Raw genomic sequence first — 22,084 nt, 5'->3', positions numbered from 1 at the left:
TTATGAAAAAGAACTTGCATGACATCTTTTGGCCTACCCTCCCCTGGCAGCGGGGTCCTTACGAAAACTAAGAGATATTAAGGCCTACTTTTAATAGAGAACCGAAACAAAGCATTAACACATAATAAATACATGAACTCCTCAAACTACGATCATCACCGGTAAGTATCCCGATTATTGTCACTTCGGGGTTAACGGATCATAACACATAAAAGGTGACTAAGACTTGCAATATACAATCAAGAACACTCATATATTGATGAAAACATAATAGGTTCATATCTGAAATCATGGCACTCAAGCCCTAGTGACAAGCATTAAGCATAGCAAAGTCATAGCAACATCAATCTCAAAACATAATAGACACTAGGAATCAAACTCTAACAAAACTAACTCAATTACATGATAGATCTCATCCAACCCATCACCGTCCAGCAAGCCTGCGATAGAATTACTCACACACGGCGGTGAGCATCATAATATTGATGATGGAGGATGGTTGATGATGACGATGGCGACGGATTTCCCTCTCCAGAGCCCCGAACGGACTCCAAATCAGCCCTCCCGAGAGGTTTTAAAAATTGGTGGTGGCTCCGTATCGTAAAACGCGATGATTTCTTCTCTCTGATTTGTTTCTCCCTGAAACTCAATATATGAAAGTGAAATTGGAGTTGGAGAGGCAATAGGGGGCCCATGAGGTAGGGAGGCACGCCCTAGGGGGGAGGCACGCCCCCCACCCTCATGGCAAGGTGGTGGGCCCCCTGACCTTCATCTTTGGAAGGTATTTTTCTTATTTTCTGAAAAGTGTCTTCGTGAAGTTTTAGGTCATTCCGAAAACATTTCCTCCTACACATAAATAACACCATGGTAGTTCTGCTAAAAACAGCGTCAGTCCAGATTAGTTCCATTCAAATCATGCAAGTTATAATCCAAAACAAGGACAAAAGTGTTTAGAAAAGTAGATACGTTGGAGACGTATCATTATGTAACTAGGTCTGAGGCATCCAACACATGAACTAGAATCAGCATGTACAACAGCAAGTGGTAGGGTAGAAAATTTCTACCTGTACTAAACATACACCAGACATCCAGCTTTCCATCCCTAGCAACTAAAGTCTCAAAATTTACAGTTTCTTCAAATAGTAGCAGTGCAAACTCACAACTCTTCACATAATGATTGAGTGCCCAGCACAACATACCATTGAGTTGATTTGGCCACATTGAGGCCTTGCGCTGCAGCCAATGTTTCAGTAACTCCTCATCTCCTAAAAATTTCTGTCTTTTTCCATGAACACCTACTACACCTGCATGACGAAACAATCAATTACTTCACTTGGCTGTAGCAAAAGTGGTGAATATACATAACTACAATTACCCTTGCATAAGCTGAACCGGTCATGGAGAAAAAACGAGTAACAAATGACCACGCAGCCAACGCCACACAAACATATGTATTATCAGATTATGGTACTTACAAGAATAGCCTGTAAACAAATTTATGAAAAAGACTAGCACCTTGATTTTAAAATATGTGATGTAACTAGGTCGAGGCATCCAACAGATTGACTACAATCAGCATGTACAACAGCAAATGGTGAGCTACAAAATAAACAGGGCAGTGAGGTGTGATAAGTTATTTATAAAGCAGGATTGGGCTTCCCAAAAAAGACCACATGAGCAATAAGAGGGTAGTCTAGTGTGATAATTTATTTGTAGATGAAAAGAGCATAACTAGTAATGTAGACATCTAGGGCAAGGTAGCAACCTTTTACCATATAAAATCAACACATTTTCTTCATCCAATTTAGTCCACAAAGAATGGAAGCACTAACCAAACAATGTATATCCAGTAGCAATTTTAGGGAACAATGACAGTGAGCTAGATCAGGTGCAAAATGAAATGCCATTCATGAGCATAAGCATCAACCATAAACGCATCATCTAGAACAAGATATGATATGAATTGCAGAATTTGGTCATACCACTACACAAGAACCTGGAATCGTGGTGCACAACCTCAGAGTAAACCAAACCCAAGAGGGACCTCGTCACCATAGTTTGGTTTCACAACCAGAAGAGAAAATAGCTTCGAACGGAGTAGCGATGACATGGGAAAAAACCTCAAAGTCAAGAGGGATTGTGTCCAAATCTACACTAGGAACAAATCTGCATGAGTGATGTTTACAAATGGGTCCGCTCGTCTTAGTCTTCACATGCCGAACAAAAAGTGATGCAAATTCATCTGTCTGTACTTATAAGTGAAAGTGCTATCTAACAAGTCAGATTTGTCGATAGAGAGAGATCCTAGATCCTCGTGATCCAACAATCAAGAATTTCGTCAATATAGGCAGCTTTGCTCTCATCTTTCCTAGGATGGATTCCTATACCTAATCACCATGGAATTTCGTCAAGTGTCAAACTTTTCTACTGACTTACTCTAACCATAGAACAAAAAATCAAGAATTTGTACACCACGAACAGAGAGAGATGCATGTTGCGGGGAGGAGAAGACCTTGTGGAAGGGGAAGGTGCGGCTGCTGCCATGGCTATATGGAGGTCTTGGTTCCCGGTGGTCCTTGTCCTCCTTCTCGTCAGGTCCCTCGAACTTGGACCTCTAACCAAGTTGACGAAGGAGGGCCAACTTCACCAACTCCATGGCCTGTGAAATCGAATGAACAACGGACTAGTCTGTTAAATCAACAATGGAGTCAACAACTCCATGGCCTACTAAATAAACAACGGACCTGCTGCTCGATCTGATCTGGGAGCATAAAAAAGAGGCCCGAGAGACGGACCGCCGCGAATCTGGCCACCGGCTAACCTGCTGATTCTCGATCCGATCCGATCTGGGAGAGAACGTGAGGGGAGGGTGGGGGATAGGGTTGAGCCCATGAGAAAGGTCGCCGGTGGTTGCAGGCGGCGGTGATGTAGGAGGGAGGAGATGAGCCGTCGCGGTCGCCGGCGGTGAAGTGGGCGGGGGAGGGGAGCGAGGAGATGGGGAGTGGGATTGCGTACGAGTGGTGGACGGGCACCGAGGATTTTGGCGACCCGCCTGATTTGGGGGAAAAGCAGCGGTCGATTTTGGGGGAAACAGAGCAAGCGCGCCTGATTTTTGTTAATTCCCGCGCGTTTTGTGCTAAGGTAAGCCGAGTGTCAAATACTGGCATGCGGTTTACATTCTTATTTTATAACAGCTATTTTCTTTATTTTATCTTACTTTTTGCATTTTCATTTTATATTTTTGGTATTTTCTTTTCAAAAAACTGGTCGATCCAGTCGGTTTTCTAAAACCCGGTGAACCGGGCGGTTCACAGAAACTAGACGGCTCGATAGCCCCTCCATCGACTTGTTTTGGTGCAACCAAGGTGGGGCTAGAATCGAAAAAGAAAAAGAAAAACTCCTTTGGTAGGGTTTCGGCCGAATTGGGTGCATCTATTGATTTTGTACATGGGCAAAACCCTATCAGGCGTCGCCACTCCCCTCCGGTACCACACTTGTCTGGCACCGCACCGCAGTGACGCCACCTCTCCCTAGCTACTCCGCATGAGAGCACTAGGCCACCAGCCCGCGCGCCCACTCCCGCTCCCACCGTCCTGCATCGCCTCTATGCTGCTGGGTAGAGGGGACGTCGCCGCCTGGTCGGTCTGGTAGGTCTGGGTAGAGGGTCTGTTCGCCGGCACTCCCTACCAACATCGCCCTTTCATACATATATTTGGGTCATATGAAGGTGGGTGTGCTCTTCCTACCCACCCTCATGCGGTTTTTGGAGATTTCTCGGTCCGCAGGGCCCACGTGATCTACGTGTTTGACAAGACTCCAAAGGGTTTTGACCGAGATGAATTTCTCTTGGTTTGTGTTAACGCATATCACGGTGACATGTCAGACCTTGTTTGATCACATGCCTTCACGGTGACATGTCGGCAGCACTAAGTGCGGCACATACACTGTAGGTGCAGAACGTTCCCCCCGAGACAGTCGCGTTTGTGAAGCAAGTGCCGCATCGGAGTTGTTCGTTAGGTATTTAACCATCGGCCACCCTTTCATACATATATTTAGGTCATATGAAGGTGGGTTTTCTCTTCCTACCCTCCCTCGTGCGGTTTTCAGAGATTTCTCGATCCGTAGGCCCCATGTGAACCATGTCTTTGACCAGACTCAAGAGGGCTTTGATCGAGGTGAATTCCTCTTGGTTTGTGTTAAGGCAGATCATGGTGACATGCCTTCACAAGATTTCCTTCCAGCGGCACTAAGTGCAGCACCAGCATTGTAGGTGCGGAACCTTCCCGCGAGACTATCGCGTTTATGAGGAAAGTGCCACATCATAGTTATGCATTGGGTATTTAAACATCGCACCACCCATGTCTACATATATTTAGGCCATATGAAGGTGGGTGTGCTCTTCCTGCCCTCCCTCATGCGGTTTTCGGAGATTCTCCGATCCTTAGGGCTCGCATGATCTATGTCTTTCATCAGACTCGACAAGGGTTTGACCAGGTGAATTTGACTATGTTTCTGTTAAGGCAGGTCATGGTGACATGCCGGACCAAAGGCGCTATGTAAGGCACCAACACTATAGGTGCAGAACCTTCCCACGGGACTAGCGCGTTTGTGAGGCAAGTGCCGCATCAAAGTTGTGCATTGGTTATTTAACCATCGCACACCATTTCATACATATATTTGGGCCATATGGAGGTGAGTGTGCTTTTCCTACCCTCCCTTGTGCGGTTTTCAGAGATTTCCCGATCTATAGGGCCCGGCCGCACTATTTACGTCTTTGACCGGACTCGAGAAGGGTTTGACCGGGGGTGAATTCCTCTTGGTTTGTGTTAAGGAAGGCCATGTTGACACGCCAGACCATATTTGAGCATATGGCTTCACAAGAATCCTTCCCGATGCCGCTAACCGTGGCACCAACACTGTAGGTGTAGAACATTCCCGCGGGACTATCGTTTGTGAGGCGAGTGCCACATTAAACTTATGTATTGGATATTTAACCATTGCACCGCCCTTTCATACATATATTTTAACCATATGTAGGAGGGTGTGCTCTTCCTACCGCCCCTCGCATGGTTTTCATAGATTCTTCGATTAGTAGGCCCGTGCGATCTACGTATTTGACCGGACTCGAAAGGGGTTGGACCGAGGTGATTTCCTCTTGGTTTGTGTTAAGGAGGGTCATGTTGACATGCCGGACCTTGTTGGAGCACATGCCCTCACAAGATTCCCTCTCTGCGGCACCAGTAGTGTAGGTGCAGAACCTTCCCACGGGATTGTTGTGTTTGCGAGGCAAGTGCTGCATTGAAATTGTGGGTTGGGTATTTAACAATCGCATCACCCTTCCATACATTTATTTGCGCCATATGTAGGCGGGTGAGCTCTTCCTACCCTCCCTCATGCCGTTTTCAAATATTCCTTGATCCGTATGGCCCGCACGATCTACATCTTTGACCGGCTCGAGAGGGGTTTGACCGGGGTGAATTCCTCTTGGTTTGTGTTAAGGCAGGTCATGGTGTCATGCCAGACCATGTGAAGGCATGTCCAGATCCCGTTGTTAACTATTGATCGGCTCGAGGGGGGTTATGGAAAGTTCTCGTTGTCGTTGGAATGGGCTCCAGAGACATCCAAAAAATGCGAGATTTTTGTGTGGAAGAAAAGTGTGAATGGCCGTCATGAGATGATGAACCCTAGTGGGACGATATGGCCCCACAAGGGGTGCCATGGGCTGTGGCAGGCCCTAGGCCGAATTTCTAGGGGAAGGAATCCTTCCCTCTTCCACCAAGTGGAAGAGGAGAAGGATCCCCCTCCTTGTGGCGCCCCCTCCTCCGTCTCCCACCTATACATGTAGGGAGGCCTCCCTCTTGAGATACATCAAACCCAAGGGCCTCTCTCCCGCATAGCTACACGCTCCCGGCCTAATTGGCCTAAATGTTTAGGCTCCTAATTAGATGAGTTATAATCTCAGTCTAATTGGTGCAATAGAATTAGACTTCTAGTTAGACGAGAAGATCACTAGGCTGTCTCATTCTCTAGTTTTCTCGCACTTCTTCTTCCTGGACGTCAAATCTCTACCGGACTACTACCACAGAACACATGGATACCTCGGAGAGGTCGTCTACTTCGACTCTCGTCTCGAAGAACTCTTCTCGTGGCTAAAAGGTATAACCTAACTGCGGGAATCCATGGGATCGTTAAACTGCGCCGACTCGTCACTGCTTCCGCTACTCCGACCATCGGTGATTTTTGTCATTACCGCCATCTTCATACTGCTCCTGTGTGTGATCGTGTAGCATAATTTAAATTTTTGTTCCGTAGCATGTTCCCCTACAAGAACCTTCTTGTGGACTGTCATGTTTGTGAGAGAAGTGCCACATCGTAGTTGTGCATTTAGTATTTAAACATTGTACAACCCTTTCATACATATATTTGGGCCATATGCAGGTGGGTGTGCTCTTCCTACTCTCTCTCGTGTTGTTTTCGGGGATTCCCCGATCCACGGGCCCGACCTACATCTTTGACCGGACTTGAGAGGTCTTTGACCGAGGTGAATTCCTCTTGGTTTGTGTTAAGGCACGTCGTGGTGACATGCCAGACCTTGTTTGAGGACATGCCTTCACAAGATTCCCTCTCAGCGGCACTAGGTGCGGCTACAACATTGTAGGTGCAGAACCTTCCTGCGAGATTGTCGCGTTTGTGAGACAAGAGCATTTTTGGCTGCTAAACCTTTCCGGACTTTCTGAACATGCCAGACCCTAAACCTTTCTGCGGTATTGTCGTGTTTATGTGGCAAGTGTGTTTTCGGCCAAAAAGCTAGGGGGTACATACTTTTTGACATACCCACCAACAAAAGCATTCATCTAATAACATGAATAAGGGGCGCAACAACCTATCCTTATGCATGTGATCCTAATATAGGTACACTAGGGGATTGGAAGAGTACAAGACCATCAAAATATTAAAGTGGCAGTAAATAGAGAGAGATAGGAAAATTGAGGCCATAAAAAATAAGTCCCATGAAAACTAGTTGGGAGAAAATGAGTGAGAAAGAATGGAAATCATTTTAAAACCATTTTGCCATAAAAAATAGGCTGGCAAAAATCTGAGAAAATATAAGCCGGGTGCTTTCACTTGACACACGGCTTATATGCCATGTAAGCCGAGTGCTCCCATTGGGCACACGGCTTATAGGCTGCTCCGTGATGGCCCCGTCAACCATCTCCATTGTAGACACGTGGCAAATATCTTTGCCGAGTGTGCGCTATAAGCCGATAGCCTTTTTGTGTAGGTGCCGTGTACCTCATGTAAGCCGAGGGCTTTTCAGGACCACTCGGCTTACTGGATACTATAAGCCGAGAGCATTTTATTTGCCGGGTGTTATTTCCTCCGCACTCGGCTTAAAGGAAATATAAGCCGAGTCCCCGAAAAATAGCACACGACTTATAGGGTAACACACGGGAAAACTGTTTTTTCCTGTAGTGTCAGCCCGCAAAAAGAGGGGGGCGGGTCTAGTGGTGGTGGTGGTGGTAGTGTGGAAGGGGGAGAGAACAAGGAAGCTAAAACTCAGTCCACTCAGATTTAACCAAGTCTCAGTCAACCTTGCATCATTTTGTCCCATCGTTCACAACATTTCTTCCTACCGGTTACATCATCCGTCTTGCTGATTGTAGCATGTCGTGTCCCATGTCGAGTGTAGCACATCATCTCACCCGTTGCAACATTCTCCATTGACGGATGTAGCAATTTAGTCAGGGCGGTTGTAGTATATGTTGTCGTTGCTTGCAATACCGTCACAACATTTTTTGTTGTCGTTTGCAGCATCCAGCCCTGCCGATCCTAGCACCACAACTACACTGATCGTCACTCGACTGATACACAAAAGCAAAGTCTTATCACTTAATTAATTATCAATAAAATCTATACCTACTAATAAAGCAAGGTGCGTTTCGTCGATTTTTTCATCTGTTCACCATCGATTTTTTTAATCCAAGGTGGTACTAATTTTCTGTATGTCCATCTGCCATAAAACAAACAGTTTTATGCAAAATCTCATACGTGGCCGCGCGCGCTAAGGCCCAGCCCATTTATTTCCTGTCCATGCAGCTGAGAACCATTATTTACCGCACTGGGCGTAAAATAGACGAGGTTTCGCATATGGCACCCAGTATTGGGACGACCCATTTTTATTTTTTCTCTGTTCTGCTTCTTTTTCCTTTTTCTTTTCTTTCCCTTTTCTTTTATCTTTCCTTTTTCTTTTTTCTCTTTCAAGTTTCTTTTTGTTTTTCCTTTTTTCATAAATTCAATTTTTCAGAATTTTAGTTTTTGATTAATTTTCGTAAAATCTCCAGAATTTATTATATTTTTTACCATTTTGAATTTTTTTCCAAATTTTAGATTTTTATTCCCATTCCAGAATTTATTGAAAACCATAGAAAACTTTCGCATTTTAATTGTTTTTTATGTTTTCCAAAATTGTTCGATATTTTCAAAATAAATTGCATTTTGAAAATGATACAAATTAAAAAATATTCATTTTTATTGAAAAGTTCACAAATTCAAAGTAATGCTTGTGTTATAAAACATGTTTTTCAAAATTGTTTCAATGTTTAAAACATATTTAATTTTAAAAAAAATTTCACATATTCAAAAATTGTTCGTTTTCTTATAAAAGATTCATATTTTTAATTGTTTTTGTGAATTTCAATAAATTTTCATGTTTCGAATAATATTCGAGATATCATAATTATTAATTTATTTTTTGATAAGTTCAATAAGATGAGAAGAAAATGTTTTGAATGATACGCTACAGTATATTATTAAACATTCGCGCTGGCCATTTGTTAGCAGGAGTTGTTTGTTCGAGTGGCTAGCAGCACGTGGTCGAGTTTTTGAGGTCGTGAGTTTGATCCTTCAATTCAGTGGTTGTTTTGAATTTTCGTTCGCGCCTTACAAACACATGTCGTTTTGGTGCCTGCCACTTGCCTGGCCAGACTTGAACTGTTGTGCATCCGACGTGCTATTTGACAATAAAAAAGAATATTTTTGTTGAATATAATTAAAAAAAATTGTGGACACATGGCAATAAAAGAGGATATGTTGGCTTGGCTCTGACTAAAAATATGTGAGCAAGTGATCGCTGAAATAATTACAGAGAATAAACCCTGGTAAAGTAGGGACTACCTGGTTATATGTTGATTATACCAATGAAACGGGATTCGCTACAATTTGTACTATATTTGTTACGTCATTATAGGAGAGAATGGTCGAAACAACTATGGCCTGAAGGTCGCCGTGCTGCCACAAAATAAGGAGGCAACCACAACCAGACATGGTGGCGGACACAAAGAAAAAAGGCACAAGTTGGGTGGTGGCCACCACTTCGACCAACCCCATCACTATTAAGATCTCGTGGGCCAAACATGATCTATGAGAACGTCGCACCTCCTCGCTCTGTAGCGCCACCACTATGAAGACCGTTTTGATGAACACATCAATTATGTCTCCGATGCTTCTCATAAAAAAATATTTCTTTCGTTGCAACGCACGGACATATGCGCTAGTCTCTTGTAACGTGGAAGACAGAGCAGCCCCGCATGACCGCCAGGCCATCCCCCGCCACTAAAATCCAAGCCCTCCACCAGGCGCCAGCACCACCGGCCGTTACACTACAAACCAAGAAAACCATCATTGTTCGCACCAACCCACCCAACACACAGAGCAAAGCAAGAAACCGCACGGCACAACACTGCCAGTTCCCTGCTTGAAGTGGCGTCCACAGATCGGCATGTCGACGGCGGGAGGCCCGTCGGGGACGACGGCGTCGCAGCATGGGGGCGGCGGCGGGGGGTGCTGCAGCTCCAGCGGGACGCTGGAGCTCGTGGCGGCGTTCACGGCGGTGTGCCTCGCACTCTACGGGGTGATACTGTACCTCAACTACCTATACGTACGGTGGAGCGGGCGGGACGGCGTGCATCGGACGGGATCCAGCACGGCAGCCGGGCCGGCGAGGAAGAGGGCCGGCGGAGGGGGGCTCGACAAGGCGGCGCTGGCAGCCATGCCGGTGGTCCGATTCAAGGCGGAGGCGCGTGGCGACGGCAGCGAGGTAAGGGAGGAGTGCGCGGTGTGCCTGAGCGCCATGCAGGACGGCGACGCGGTGCGCGCCTTGCCCGGGTGCAGGCACTCGTTCCATGTCGGGTGCGTCGACGTCTGGCTGTGCGCGCAGGCCACCTGCCCCGTCTGCCGCGCGCACCCTGCTCTCCCGGTTCCGGCAGCGAAGGACGGCTCCAAGAGGGCGGAGACCGCCGGACGGGAGCCGGACCTGGAGAGCCCGGTATAGCATGCGTGCGTCGCCCCCGAGCTGCCGGTATGGCTTAAGGTAGTTAGCTGCTGCATAGGTGTTGCTTCATCGGCTTGTCTTCTTGGAAGCGTGTGGATGGATGGCTACAGCTACTAGATGGTTATCCACCGAGTACATAAGTTTTGTGTTAGCTTGCTTCAATTGGGGCCGATGATCTGCGTGCATGGCTTCTATAAATTGTAATCCTACGGACTCTTGCATTGCTGATAGGTGAAGTCCCCCAAATCATTTCGTAAGTAAGTTCATATTTTCCCCGCAAAAGAAAAAGTAAGTTCATATTTGATGTACCCGTATGATATTGGCCCCCCTTTTCCTAGTTGCAGGAATAGCGATGTGGAATGGTTGTGACATAGCCGGGGACATCTTTTGGTGCTAATTTACAGGATTGCGAGACAAATGGTCTTTAGTTAAACGCATGGTCTAGGCAATTGGAGCACTGTTAGTTAAATAACCAACCACCTAGTAATTGTATTGCAATTGTGGCCACTCAGGTGTGAAAATTGTGGATGGATGACCTGTATGCACGGCTCAAAGGGACACTACAATTCCTTCAGTGGTGAATACTACATTTTTCAATCCCATGAGCGAGAGTGGCCAGATATGGATGAGACTAAGGCTTATCAGTATCTTATAGTATAGACGAACCCCACCAATAATCATTAATTGTTATTTTGCCGCGTTCACATCTTCCACGTCACTTTAATTATGGAAAACGTTGCGTACCGACGGACCGGCCGAAGCTGCTCGATCGCGAAGGGATCTAGCACTACGATGTCTCTCGATACACGTTTTCCATTGTTTGTTTTTCCTTTCCTCGGCCCGCCCACGTGCCCTAGGCCCATCACGACTGTTTTTCTTTCTCTCATCATATCTGGTGCGTTGTACTCTGCCCTCCGTTATCTTCTTCCACGCGCGGTCGTCTTCAAGCTCCTTCTCCACAAACCGCTTGTTGAAATGCTCCGACATGGGGGTGGGAAAATGAGCTGCAACCGGAGCCCAGCGAAGATACATCTGTGGGAGAATCACCACCGGCGAGTTGCGACCATGCCGGCCGCATGCTGGAACCAGCGTCGCGGCATGCTGGAACCAGCACCATTTTTTGCTACATGCATTCATGGCGGAGCTACAATCCGCAACGGCGGAGACGAGTTTTTGCTGCAATCGTCATCAATTTTTGCTACGACCGGCGAGAAATTTTGCTACATCCATTCATGCCAGAGATGCGACTGGGTTGGGACGGCGACGAAGATGTTTTTCTTGGCTACCATCGGCATTTTTTTTGCTACAACCACGTTGCGCTTGTGCTACAATCAGCATCTCATTTTGCTACAATCAGCTTGCAACCGGCGCGGTCACCACGCTCGCCGGTTGCAGCTTTTCGAGAACATGGATGAAGTTTTTCAATGTACAAACACTTCCAAACTGAAAAAGCTGCAACCGTTACCAAAAAAGCTCCAACCTTAGATGAAAAAAGCTTCAACCAAAATATGTACAAAGTTTTCAATCAGGCATTGCTTCACTGAAAAAGTTGCAAACGTTCACAGATAAGCTTCATTTGTAGTTGAAAATAGCTTCAACCCACGAGTAGTCCAAGCAACATTCAGCGAGGATGGAAGTCATGGGTTTCATGCTACATGCTACCAGCGGTCCTGGATTTTGCTACGACCAGTGTCGTATCCAGCTACATCTGCAGTCATGGTTTGCTGCATCGAACAACGATGCATTTTTTTGGTCGGAAGCGAAGCTGGATTTTTTGCTGAAACGGGGGTGAGCGAGAGGTTGCAACCGCGAGGTATGTGACCGATGAGCTGCTACTGGACGGGCATGAGCAGCGGCAAGCACGCCGGCGAGCTGCGGCCGTCGCCACAGAAGCTACGAGCGTCGCCGCCGAGACCTGCAACCACTGGTGCAGCTGCTACATGGGTTGAGGCGGCGACGAGGACCGACGGCAAGGGTGGGGACCGGCGATGAGGACGGCCGGCGAGGGCGGGGACCGGCGACAAGGACGGCCGGCGAGGGTGGGGACCGGCGATGCGGACGGCCACTGGAGAGCGCGGGGCTGGTGAGATGCGGAGGGTCCTTTTTCTCGCGAGCCTGAGGGAAGAAGATGACCTGTATGGATAAGGATCTAGCGGCTTGGGAGGGACCGATCGGGCGACTAGGGTAGGACCGGCCGAAAGGTTCGGCCGATGCGCCGGCGCCTAGCGGTGCCCTTTAATTATTTGTAGCCATCTCAAAGCGTGCGCTGCAGATTTGTCCTCTCCCCCTCACCAACATTTCTCTTCGCTCCCGGCCCACCACCAACGAAAATCTCTAACCCTGTAAAATCATTAATTTAGGAAACCGTGCGCCTAGATCAGGAACAGTTTCCACAGATTTCTCATGTCGAATTCTTTGAAACTAGTGTCGGTCGACTCGGTCTTCCAACAGCTAGCTGCTAGGGCCATACATCGGTCACGTCTTCCTAGCCAGCCGCCGCTTCCAAGATCTAGGGTTCTCTGCCTCCCGCCGGCGCCGGCGCCGGCCCATCCCGTATCCGGTGGCCTTAGGGCCATGGAGACGGAATGGATCTCGGACTTTGCCGGTGGGAGGGCTCTGTTTTTAGATTTTTTTTGAGCTTTGTTAGGGCTTGTGTCCTATCCAGGAAGGCGAGACGGCGGCCGCTCCCTGAAGATGGAATAAAGATCTCCTCGCCTAGCCCCCCTTCCGGTGATGCGTCTAGCATCATCGGTGGGCGTGTGGAGGTGTGTCTCTGGCGGATCTGACTTTGGTGGATTTGTTCGGATCTGTTCGTCGTTCGTATTCGTTCGTGTCTCTTCATGTTGGATCATTTTGATCTACACTCTTCGTCTGTGGCGATTGCTATTCTGGTGCGTTGGTTCTATGGGGCCTTAGCACGACGACCTCCCGACTGTCTACTATAACAACGTTTGCCTGGCTCCGGCGAGGGAGGGGTGATGACAGCGGCACGCCTTCGGCTCGCTTCAGTGCTTGTAATCGTCGCTAGGTGGTCCACGGATCTGGATGTAATTTTTATTATTTCTAGTGTTTGTTGTACCATGGTTGAAGATGAATAGATGGAAAGTTTTTCTCGCAAAAAAAAGAATTCTTCGAAACTAGATTCATTGTCAATAGGTTTCAAAGAACATATTTTTCATGATAACCCCCCCTCCCCCAACAAAAAAAACGAAAGCCAAACAAACAAAAATGAAAACAAAAAAAACAGAAGCACGGTTGTCTTTTCATTTTTTTTGCTCGGCTATGCTTTTTTTTGGGAAAACACATATGTGCTTCTTCTTTTTCGAAGAAAGTGTTTCTCGCAAAAAACACCGCTTCCCTAAAAAGAAAAAGAGTTCCTCAAAACCTAAAAAAACTCAAGAAAGAGCTGAAAAGCAAAAAAGCTAAAATACGTGCAAAAATACCGAAATCACGCCGATTGGGCGCACCCCTCGCGCTCCCAAGCACCCGCTTAGAAAATCGATGACCGGGCGCCCTAAATCCGCCCCCAAACGCCCGGGCGGGTTGCTCAGTCACGGTTCTAATGAAAAAATAGCACCCAACCCGGCTCCCCACACGCAGCCCAAGCACCCGGGCAACCCAGCAACCCTCATATCCAACCCATATATGTGGGGCGAAGGGAGGCCGGGATGCGACCAAACACCACTGCCATATCGGACCGGCCCGCTATGGCCCACTCCGCCCCCACCACTGCCCCCACAAAGACCCGATAAACCCCGGTCAAACCACACTCCTCCCAGCCCCGACGCCGCTGTATGCGCTCCCTGCCATCCCCGGCCAGGCGACAGGGCAAGCTGCGGCATCGCCAACAGCCGCCCCTCCTAGGAGTCATTGGGTTCTAATGCTTGCAATGCCCAGCCCGCGGTCGTGATGTGTTGGAAATATGCCCTAGAGGCAATAACAAAGATGTATTATCATATTTCCCTTTTATGATAAACGTTTATTATCCATGCTGGAATTGTATTATTGACCGAAAACTTAAATACATGTGTGGATACATAAACAACACCGTGTCCCTAGTGAGCCTCTACTTAACTAGCTCGTTGATTAAAGGTGGTTAAGGTTTCCTGACCATAGACATGAGTTGTCATTTGATAACGGGATCACACAATTTGGGGAATGATCTGATTGACAGACCCAACTGTAAGCTTAGCATCATTTAGTATCACTTAGTTTATTTGCTACAACTTTCTTCATGTCAAGTATGTGTTCCCTAGACCATGAGATCATGCTACTACCAAATACCGGAACAATGCTTTATGGGTTATCTAACGTCACTTTGTAACTGAGTGACCATAAAGGTGCTCTAAGGTATTTCGGAAAGTGTTTGTTGGGTTGCATGGATCGAGACTAGAATTTGTCGCTCCATGTGAAGGAGAGATATCTCTGGTCCCTCTCAGTAATAAAACATCACAAGAAGCTTTCAAGCATGTGACTAATGAGTTTAATCACAATATCTTGTATTACGGGATGATTAAAGAGACTTGCGGGTAACAAGATTGAACTAGGTGTGGAGATACCGATGATTAAATCTCGGGCAAGTAACATATCATCGTACAAAAGGAATTGTACACGGGATTAATTGAATCCTCGGCATCGTAGTTCAACCAATAAAGATCTTCACTGAATATGTGGGAATCAATATGGGCATCCAGGTCCCTCTATTAATTATTGATCGAAGAGGAGTCTCGTTCATGTCTGCAAGTTCTCGAACCCGTAGGCTCACACGCTTAACGTTCTGTAGCATTAGGGTGCTGAGATATTAATATGGTGAAGTCTGAAAGTAGTTTGGAGTCCCAGATGGGATCTGGGACATCACGAGGAGCTTTAGAATGGTCCGGAGGTAAAGATTTATACATGGAAAGTTGTTGTCGGGGTTCCGAAAGAAGTTCGGTTTTTCGGGTATTGTACTGCGAAACTTCTAGAAGGTTCCGGAGGGGTCTGGAAGTATATCAGTGGGTTCTACCAGCCCCAAGGTTCATATAGTTTGCCTAGCAGCCACGTAAAAAATTGCAACAACAATGTAGAGGACGTGTAACTTGTTTTTGCAGGGCATGTGATGTGTTGTGGTATGGCCAAGATGTGACTTGATATATGTTGATGTATGAGATGATCATGTTTTGCAATAGGTTCACGACTTGCATGTCGATGAGTACGGCAACCGGTAGGAGCCATAGGGTTGTCTTAATTTATTGTGTGACCCGCGTGTCAATTATTAAAATGCCATGTAATTGCTTTACTTTATCACGATGAGTTAGCAATAGTTGTAGAAACAATAATAGTTGGCAGAGACAACCACATGACGACACCTCATAGATGATGGAGATCATGGTGCTATGTCGGTGATGATGGGGATCATGCTGGTGCTTTGGAGATGGAGATCAAAAGCACAAGATAATAATGGCCATATCATGTTACATATTGATTGCACGTGACGTTTATCTTATTAGGCATCTTATTTTTCCTAGGACGACGGTATCATTATAAGATGATCCCTTCACTTAATATTAAGATAAAAGTGTTCTCCCTTAGTATGCACCGTTGTGAAAGTTTGACATTTTGAAGCACGTCATGATGATCGGGTGTGATATACACTTCGCTCACATACAATGGTGTAAGCTAGTTGTACATATGCGGAAATAATTTGGTTAACTTGACAAGCCTAGCATGTAGAGACATGGCCTTGAAACACGGAGAACTGAAAGGTTAAAAACATGAGTGAAAGGATCAATATAGTTGACTAGATGGGGGGGGGAGTGAATAGGCAACTAACAATTTTTAACTTTTCTTTAACAATTTAAACTTTGCATCAAAGTAGGTTGTCTAGATATGCAACTAGTTGAGCAACCTATATGATGCAACAACAACAAGCACACAAGCAAGCAAGGGATACAACACAATATAAGCTTGCACAAGTAAAGGTGAAAGATAACGAATAGTGGAGCTGGTAGAGACAAGGGTGTGTTACCGAAGTTCCTTCCCTTTGAGAGGAAGTACGTCTTCGTTGGAGCGGTGTGGAGGCACAATGCTCCCCAAGAAGCCACTAGGGCCACCGTATTCTCCTCACGCCCTCACACAATGCGAGATGTCATGATTCCACTATTGGTGCCCTTGAAGGCGGCAACCGAACCTTTACAAACAAGGTTGGGGCTCTCTCCACAACTGAATTGGAGGTTCCCAATGAAACCACAGAGCTTCACCACAATGGAATATGGCTCCGAGGTGACCTCAACCGTCTAGGGTGCTCAAACACCCAAGAGTAACAAAATCCACACAATAAAGTATGAGGGAATAAACTATCCTTCAGTGGAAGTGTAGATCTAGGTCTCCTCCTTCAATCACTAGCAAATCAACAGGTTTGAGTGGCTAGAGAGAGAGATCGGGCAAGAAAGCTTGAAGGGCATTAATGGTGGAGAGAGAGAGGCAAGAGGTAAGAGTGGTAGGTGGAAGAACCTCCCTTATATAGCAAACCCTAAAATCCAGCCGTTACTACGAAAATAGCACTGCAGCTATACAACCGCTCCTCGTCCCGGTACAACCGGGACTCACGGGTATACTGCAGAAACCCTACCAGGCGGTAAAACCGGGAAGACAAGCGGTAGTACCGGTTGTGTAGAACAACCCGCTCAGCCACTGCTCAAGCACTGTTTGAAACAGAAAGGAGTCACCCCTGTGAGCGGTGATCGAGCGGTAGTGCGCTGGTGCAACCGCCTGGCCCTGGTACCCGGGGTGGCTAAGTCCTAAGTGGTAGAACCGCTTAGGGCATTGGTGGTACCGATGTGCGGAGCACAACCGGAACAACCGGGCCACCACCGCCCAAGTACCGCATCAAAACAGAAACGAGACCGATTGTTGAGCGGTACTTGGCCGGTACAACCGCCAATGACACACCACAGTCATTTTTAAGCAACGTGGCGGTACCACCGCCCCGGGGTAGCGGTATAACCGCTTGGTGATGAACTGGGATGTTCAACCCCAGGGTATCACCCTTGGTGTGGTGGTTGGGTCGGTGCGAAGGGCCAGCGGTACAACCGCTCGAGCGAGGGGTACAACTGCTGAGAGTACACAACAACAGTTGAAAAGAAGGGGAGCTCTCTCTCTAACAAGAAACAGAAGGCAAAGGTGGGCGAGCAAAAAGTGTATGTGTAATGATTCACCCAACTCCTTCCGATGTGTATTCCCTCTTAATAGTACAGGTTTCCTACGACCAAAGAGATAAACACGTAGACAAACACCGTCTTCGATGTTTTCCTTCCAGAGAGAATAACTAATCGATGCAAGCCTAATCACCGAGAACCTGAAGCACTTAGCACAAGATTAGACCAACAAAGAGTTGTCATCATCGTCCAAAACACAAAGTAGGGAAATGACCTTACAATCTCCCCCTTTTTGGTGGATGATGACAACAACACAAATTGCAAGAGAGAGGTCTAGAAGATATAGACGAGACTCCCCCCTAGATGTGTGCACTAATTTGAATTTTCTTTTAGAATGCAAAGGCACACATTAGGAGCAAGACTCCCCCTAGATCTTATTGACCCACCACTCCTACTAGACATGCGAAGATAAGCAATAAGCGCATAATAAGAGAGTGAAGACTTTAACGGATAGACGACATTAATGATAAATAGAGGATCACATGTCTCACACCATGCAAGTCGAGATAAGCAACAAGGTCCACACACAAGTTCAACACCAAGCATGAAAAACACAAACCCAAGGAAATCCCGTGCAAATGCTGAGACCTAATAGAACCATCTCTCCCTTTGGCATGAAGAAACGAAAAAGGAAAAGACCGAAGCTAGTGCCCCAGAGCTCAGTACTCCTCCTCCGACTCCTCGGTCACATCTGGATCCTCCTCATCATCAGACTCCTCATCCTCGTCCTTGTCAGCATCCTCCATGATATAATCATCAGTAGCAAAGGAGGTAGAAGGCTGGCGAGGAGCCTCATCATCAGACTACATGCTATGCGCATGGATCCACTGGTCCTCAGGGGTGATGCTCTTCTCAGATCCACTCTTGACAGGCATGTTGAGGTGCCTCATCATAGCAATCTGACAACGCCTGGCAAGCTTCTCATTGACATGGGCCTCATACATCCTCTTCTGAATGTCAGTCTGGAGGCAGAAGGTCTTATTTACTTTAGTAGTGACCTTGGTCACCCATGAAGGCTTGGCCCCTGGCCCAATCTCAAAGTACTCATCATCTGAAGTGGCATAGACATCCTCGGGATCATTAGCCGGAAAGTGAGGCTCGGCATGCTTCTTCTTCTTGAGTTGCTTGACCTCATGCACGGTGAGGTTATCTAGAGAAGTGAGAAGCTCTCTAGGGTGACGAACAACCCAAACTGAGTTCAGAAAGCACATGACAAAATGAGCATAAATGGGGACCTTTCTATAGATGACCATGCTATACATCTCGTGCCACATCCAGTTGGACATATCAAAGGTAGCACCAGATCCCACCTTGGTCTTCATAGAAACAAGCAAGTCAACTAGGTACCCATATACCTCATCCTGATTGCCAACCTTGGGCAAAAGCACATTGCAAAACACTCGATGCATGATGTCATAGACCTTCTCAAGATCCTTTGATTCTCCAATAATGCCTTGTCCATGAATGTATAGAGGAGCAAGTTTCTCCTTAGGCATAGAATGGGGATGGTCGTGAGGACGAATCCCATCTTTCCCTTCGAGACCGGTGTCCTCATACCCAATGGCATTGCAGAAAACCCTCCAGGGCACTTGAAAGAGCTCGTCACGGCACATGAACGAAAGAGTGCGAGCATCATCTTCTCCAAAGTGAACATTGGCATAAAACTGATGGATAAGCTGAACATCAAAGTCACAGTTGACAGAAATGAGCTTGACAAAGTAAAACTCCTCACACAGAGCCAAGGCCACCCCAAAGTTATCCAAGCTGCTCCTCAAGTGACCAAGATCAATAGTCCATTGCTTGGCATACCTATTCTTGTTGTGCTCAAAGAGTTCATGAACAATCCGCATTGGCATCTCATTCCGGAACTGAAGGGTGGTCCAAAGAGGCCCAATGGGAACCTCGTATGTATTTTTTGTTTGGAAGGCTTCCCAATCCTTGGTTTTCCATCAATGCAGGGGCATGACCACACGTTGCTTGGCAGCAACAGAATTCTCATGGTGGGTGGGCTTGGTGGGAATCACAACTTCTTCTCCATCAGATTCAACCGGGCGCTTGCATCTCCGAACCCTCTACTTGGTCTTGGTACGAGGAGCAAAGCGAGAACCAGAGCCTCCTGCACACACACACATGGGAAGAACACAAGAAACCCAACAAAGATGAGAGGATTGCCCACACGGACAGAGGAATAGATTGATTGCAAAACAAAGAAGAGAGAACCATGTTACATGGTTCAGACATCGCGGTTGTACCGGTTCTACAACCAGTAGTACCGCTCCAGCGGTTGTACCGCCCCTTGAGGGGGTAGAACCGCTGGGAGAGCAGCACTACCAGTTGTAGAAAGACTATCCACAAGATTTGAATCAGACTAACAATATTCTAACTTCTAAGAAATGCAAACAAAGTAGGAGGCATATATAGATCTCTTCCACCCAATAGTTGGAACAAAAAACAGGGAATGTCAAGTAATGCCCTAGAAGAAGTTAAGGAAACCCTAGAGTGAAGAAAATGGGGCATTACCGGCATCCATGGGAAGAGATCGGGAAGGAGGGGGCGTCCATGGAGCGGATCCATGGAGAGCCCACGGATCCGGAGCGCGACGAGCACTCCAGGGCAGGGGCAATGGCAACTGGCGGCTAGGGCAGGAGATGAAGGAGGAAAGGGGATGAAGGGAAAGGAAAACCCTTCGGCCCCAACCCTATTTATATGCATGTAGATGCGAAGTGGTTGTACCACTCCTAGGAGCAGCTGTACCACTTCCTGATACAGACCAGTGGTTGTGGGCGGTACTTTCGTTGCCTGGAAGGCAGCGGTAGTACCGCCTGTAACCGAGCGGTAGTACCGGCCAGGAGCATGACCTGGGATCGAGCAGTGGAACCGCTTAGACACCCCTGGGAGTCCTTCTGGGATGGTACAGACCGGGTGTACCAGCGGTTGAACCATTCAGGCCACCGGTTGTACCGCCCAGTCAGCATTACCCATACCGAGATCAAGATGTGTGCAATTGGATTAGATGTTTATGAGGTAGAGAAAGGCTTGGGATGGAGCAAGACACTTGAATATGGTGTGATGATCTCCAAGAGGAAAAAGCAACCAACGAGAAAAACCACAACTTGGAGATCGCAACACCTAGGACCTAACAAAGAGCTAAGCAAAAGCAAAAAAGACCCAAAGAAACCAACTCCCCTTTTGAAGAAAAAGGGGCGGTGGCCGAAGCCACCTATGTATGAGTGGAAAGGTATGGCACCGCAAAGATTTTAACCTTGGGCCCATGACCAAAACTCATCTTTAAAGCACAAGTGCCATAAAAAATGGCTAATGTGAAAGACTTGATCAATTTACGCATAATGGGGGGAGGAAGAGTTCATTGAGAGAACAATACTCCCCCAATGTCCATGCCTACACCTAGAACAAGACAACATGAAGAGTATGGTGGGGTGTGCAAAGGTTCAAGCCACATTGCTCGAATCAATGATATTTAGCTCATGCCTTAACTTGCGAAATCTTGCTTCATCCAATGGCTTCGTGAAGATATCTGCAAGGTTATCATGAGTGTTGACATAGTTGAGCTCAATCTCCCCTCGCCTAATGTGATCCCGGATGAAGTGATACCAAATCTCAATATGCTTCATCTTGAAGTGTTGCACCGGGTTGATAGAATTCTTGATGGCACTTTCATTGTCACACCAAAGAGGCACTTTGTCACAAATGACACTGTAATCCTTTAAAGTTTTCCTCATCCATAGAAGTTGTGCACAACAACTACTGGCGGCCACATATTCTGCTTCGATGGACGAGAGAGACACACAACTTTGCTTCTTAGAAGACCAACTCACCAAAGAGCAACCAAGAAGTTGGCACCCTTCAGATGTGGACTTCCTATCCACTTTGTCTCCCGCCTATTCTGAGTCCGAAAAGCCCACAAGGTTGAAGTTTGCTCCTCTTGGGAACCATAAGCCAAAGTTTTGGGTATGAGCCAAATATAGAAAGATTCGCTTGACCGCCACATAGTGGCTCTCCTTAGGTGTGGCTTGAAACCGTGCACAAATTCCCACACTCAACATGACATCCGGTCTAGATGCACAAAGGTAAAGCAAGGAACCAATCATGGAGTGATATACCTTTTGATCTACCTTTCGTGGAGCGGTAGCTTGATCATCTTGAGTGTCGTTATGAGCTTGTTCTTGATCTTGAGATTGCTCTTGACCTTGAACTTGCTCGGAGGTGAGAACTTGACCTTCGGCATCACTTGGAGGTTCACCACCATCTTGAGGTTGATCTTGCCCTTGATCTTGTTTATTTGGTTGGGGGCCTTCACTTTGTTCTTCGGAAGCGTGTGGGTCTTGGGTTGGTGATGGTTCCACTTGGGCGGAACATTGTCTGTCTCCTTCGGCCACAAGGGGTTCCTCAATGGGTAGGATATAGCCAACACCCATTCTTCTTATGGCTTGGGGATGAATTTCATCACCTACATCACAAGTTCCACTTTGCTCCACTTGGGAGCCGTTATTCTCATCAAACTCCACATTACATGTCTCCTCAATAAGTCCCGTGGACT

The 22,084-nt window shown here is 46.9% G+C and overlaps 1 protein-coding gene and 1 long non-coding RNA gene across 6 annotated transcripts; one reads left to right on the top strand and one right to left on the bottom strand.

Moving 5' to 3' along the window:
• Positions 1-234: 234 nt before the first annotated feature.
• LOC125516202 (uncharacterized) lies at positions 235-3,130 on the bottom strand. 4 transcript variants are annotated; one of them, XR_007287285.2, is made up of 3 exons: positions 2,745-3,121; positions 1,516-2,659; positions 235-1,304 (listed from the first exon to the last, which is right to left on the bottom strand). It is a non-coding gene; the product is annotated as an uncharacterized LOC125516202 (long non-coding RNA). The 4 variants fall into 4 exon arrangements; XR_015600423.1 differs by having other exon boundaries at positions 235-1,599; positions 2,513-2,659; positions 2,745-3,118; XR_007287284.2 differs by having other exon boundaries at positions 2,513-2,659; positions 2,745-3,115.
• Positions 3,131-9,493: 6,363 nt separating this feature from the next.
• LOC125553617 (RING-H2 finger protein ATL66-like) lies at positions 9,494-11,034 on the top strand. 2 transcript variants are annotated; one of them, XM_087517851.1, is made up of 2 exons: positions 9,494-10,587; positions 10,675-11,034. In XM_087517851.1, exon 1 carries the CDS (start codon positions 9,779-9,781, stop codon positions 10,328-10,330), a length of 552 nt encoding a protein of 183 aa, XP_087373977.1. In that variant the 5' UTR covers positions 9,494-9,778; the 3' UTR covers positions 10,331-10,587; positions 10,675-11,034. The 2 variants fall into 2 exon arrangements, with proteins under 2 accessions (XP_087373977.1, XP_048573332.1); XM_048717375.2 differs by having other exon boundaries at positions 10,669-11,034.
• The last annotated feature ends 11,050 nt before the right edge of the window (positions 11,035-22,084 follow it).

Source organism: Triticum urartu, chromosome 4A (assembly GCF_056163025.1).
Source record: "Triticum urartu cultivar PI428250 chromosome 4A, HENAU_Tu73, whole genome shotgun sequence".
NCBI classification, from domain to species: Eukaryota; Viridiplantae; Streptophyta; class Magnoliopsida; order Poales; family Poaceae; genus Triticum; species Triticum urartu.
This window is presented reverse-complemented; position numbering and strand designations above follow the sequence as displayed.

What these genes read in the sequence shown, in the direction of transcription:
- LOC125553617 (XM_087517851.1), top strand. Translation starts at nt 9,779, where the DNA reads ATGTCGACGGCGGGAGGCCCGTCGGGGACGACGGCGTCGCAGCATGGG.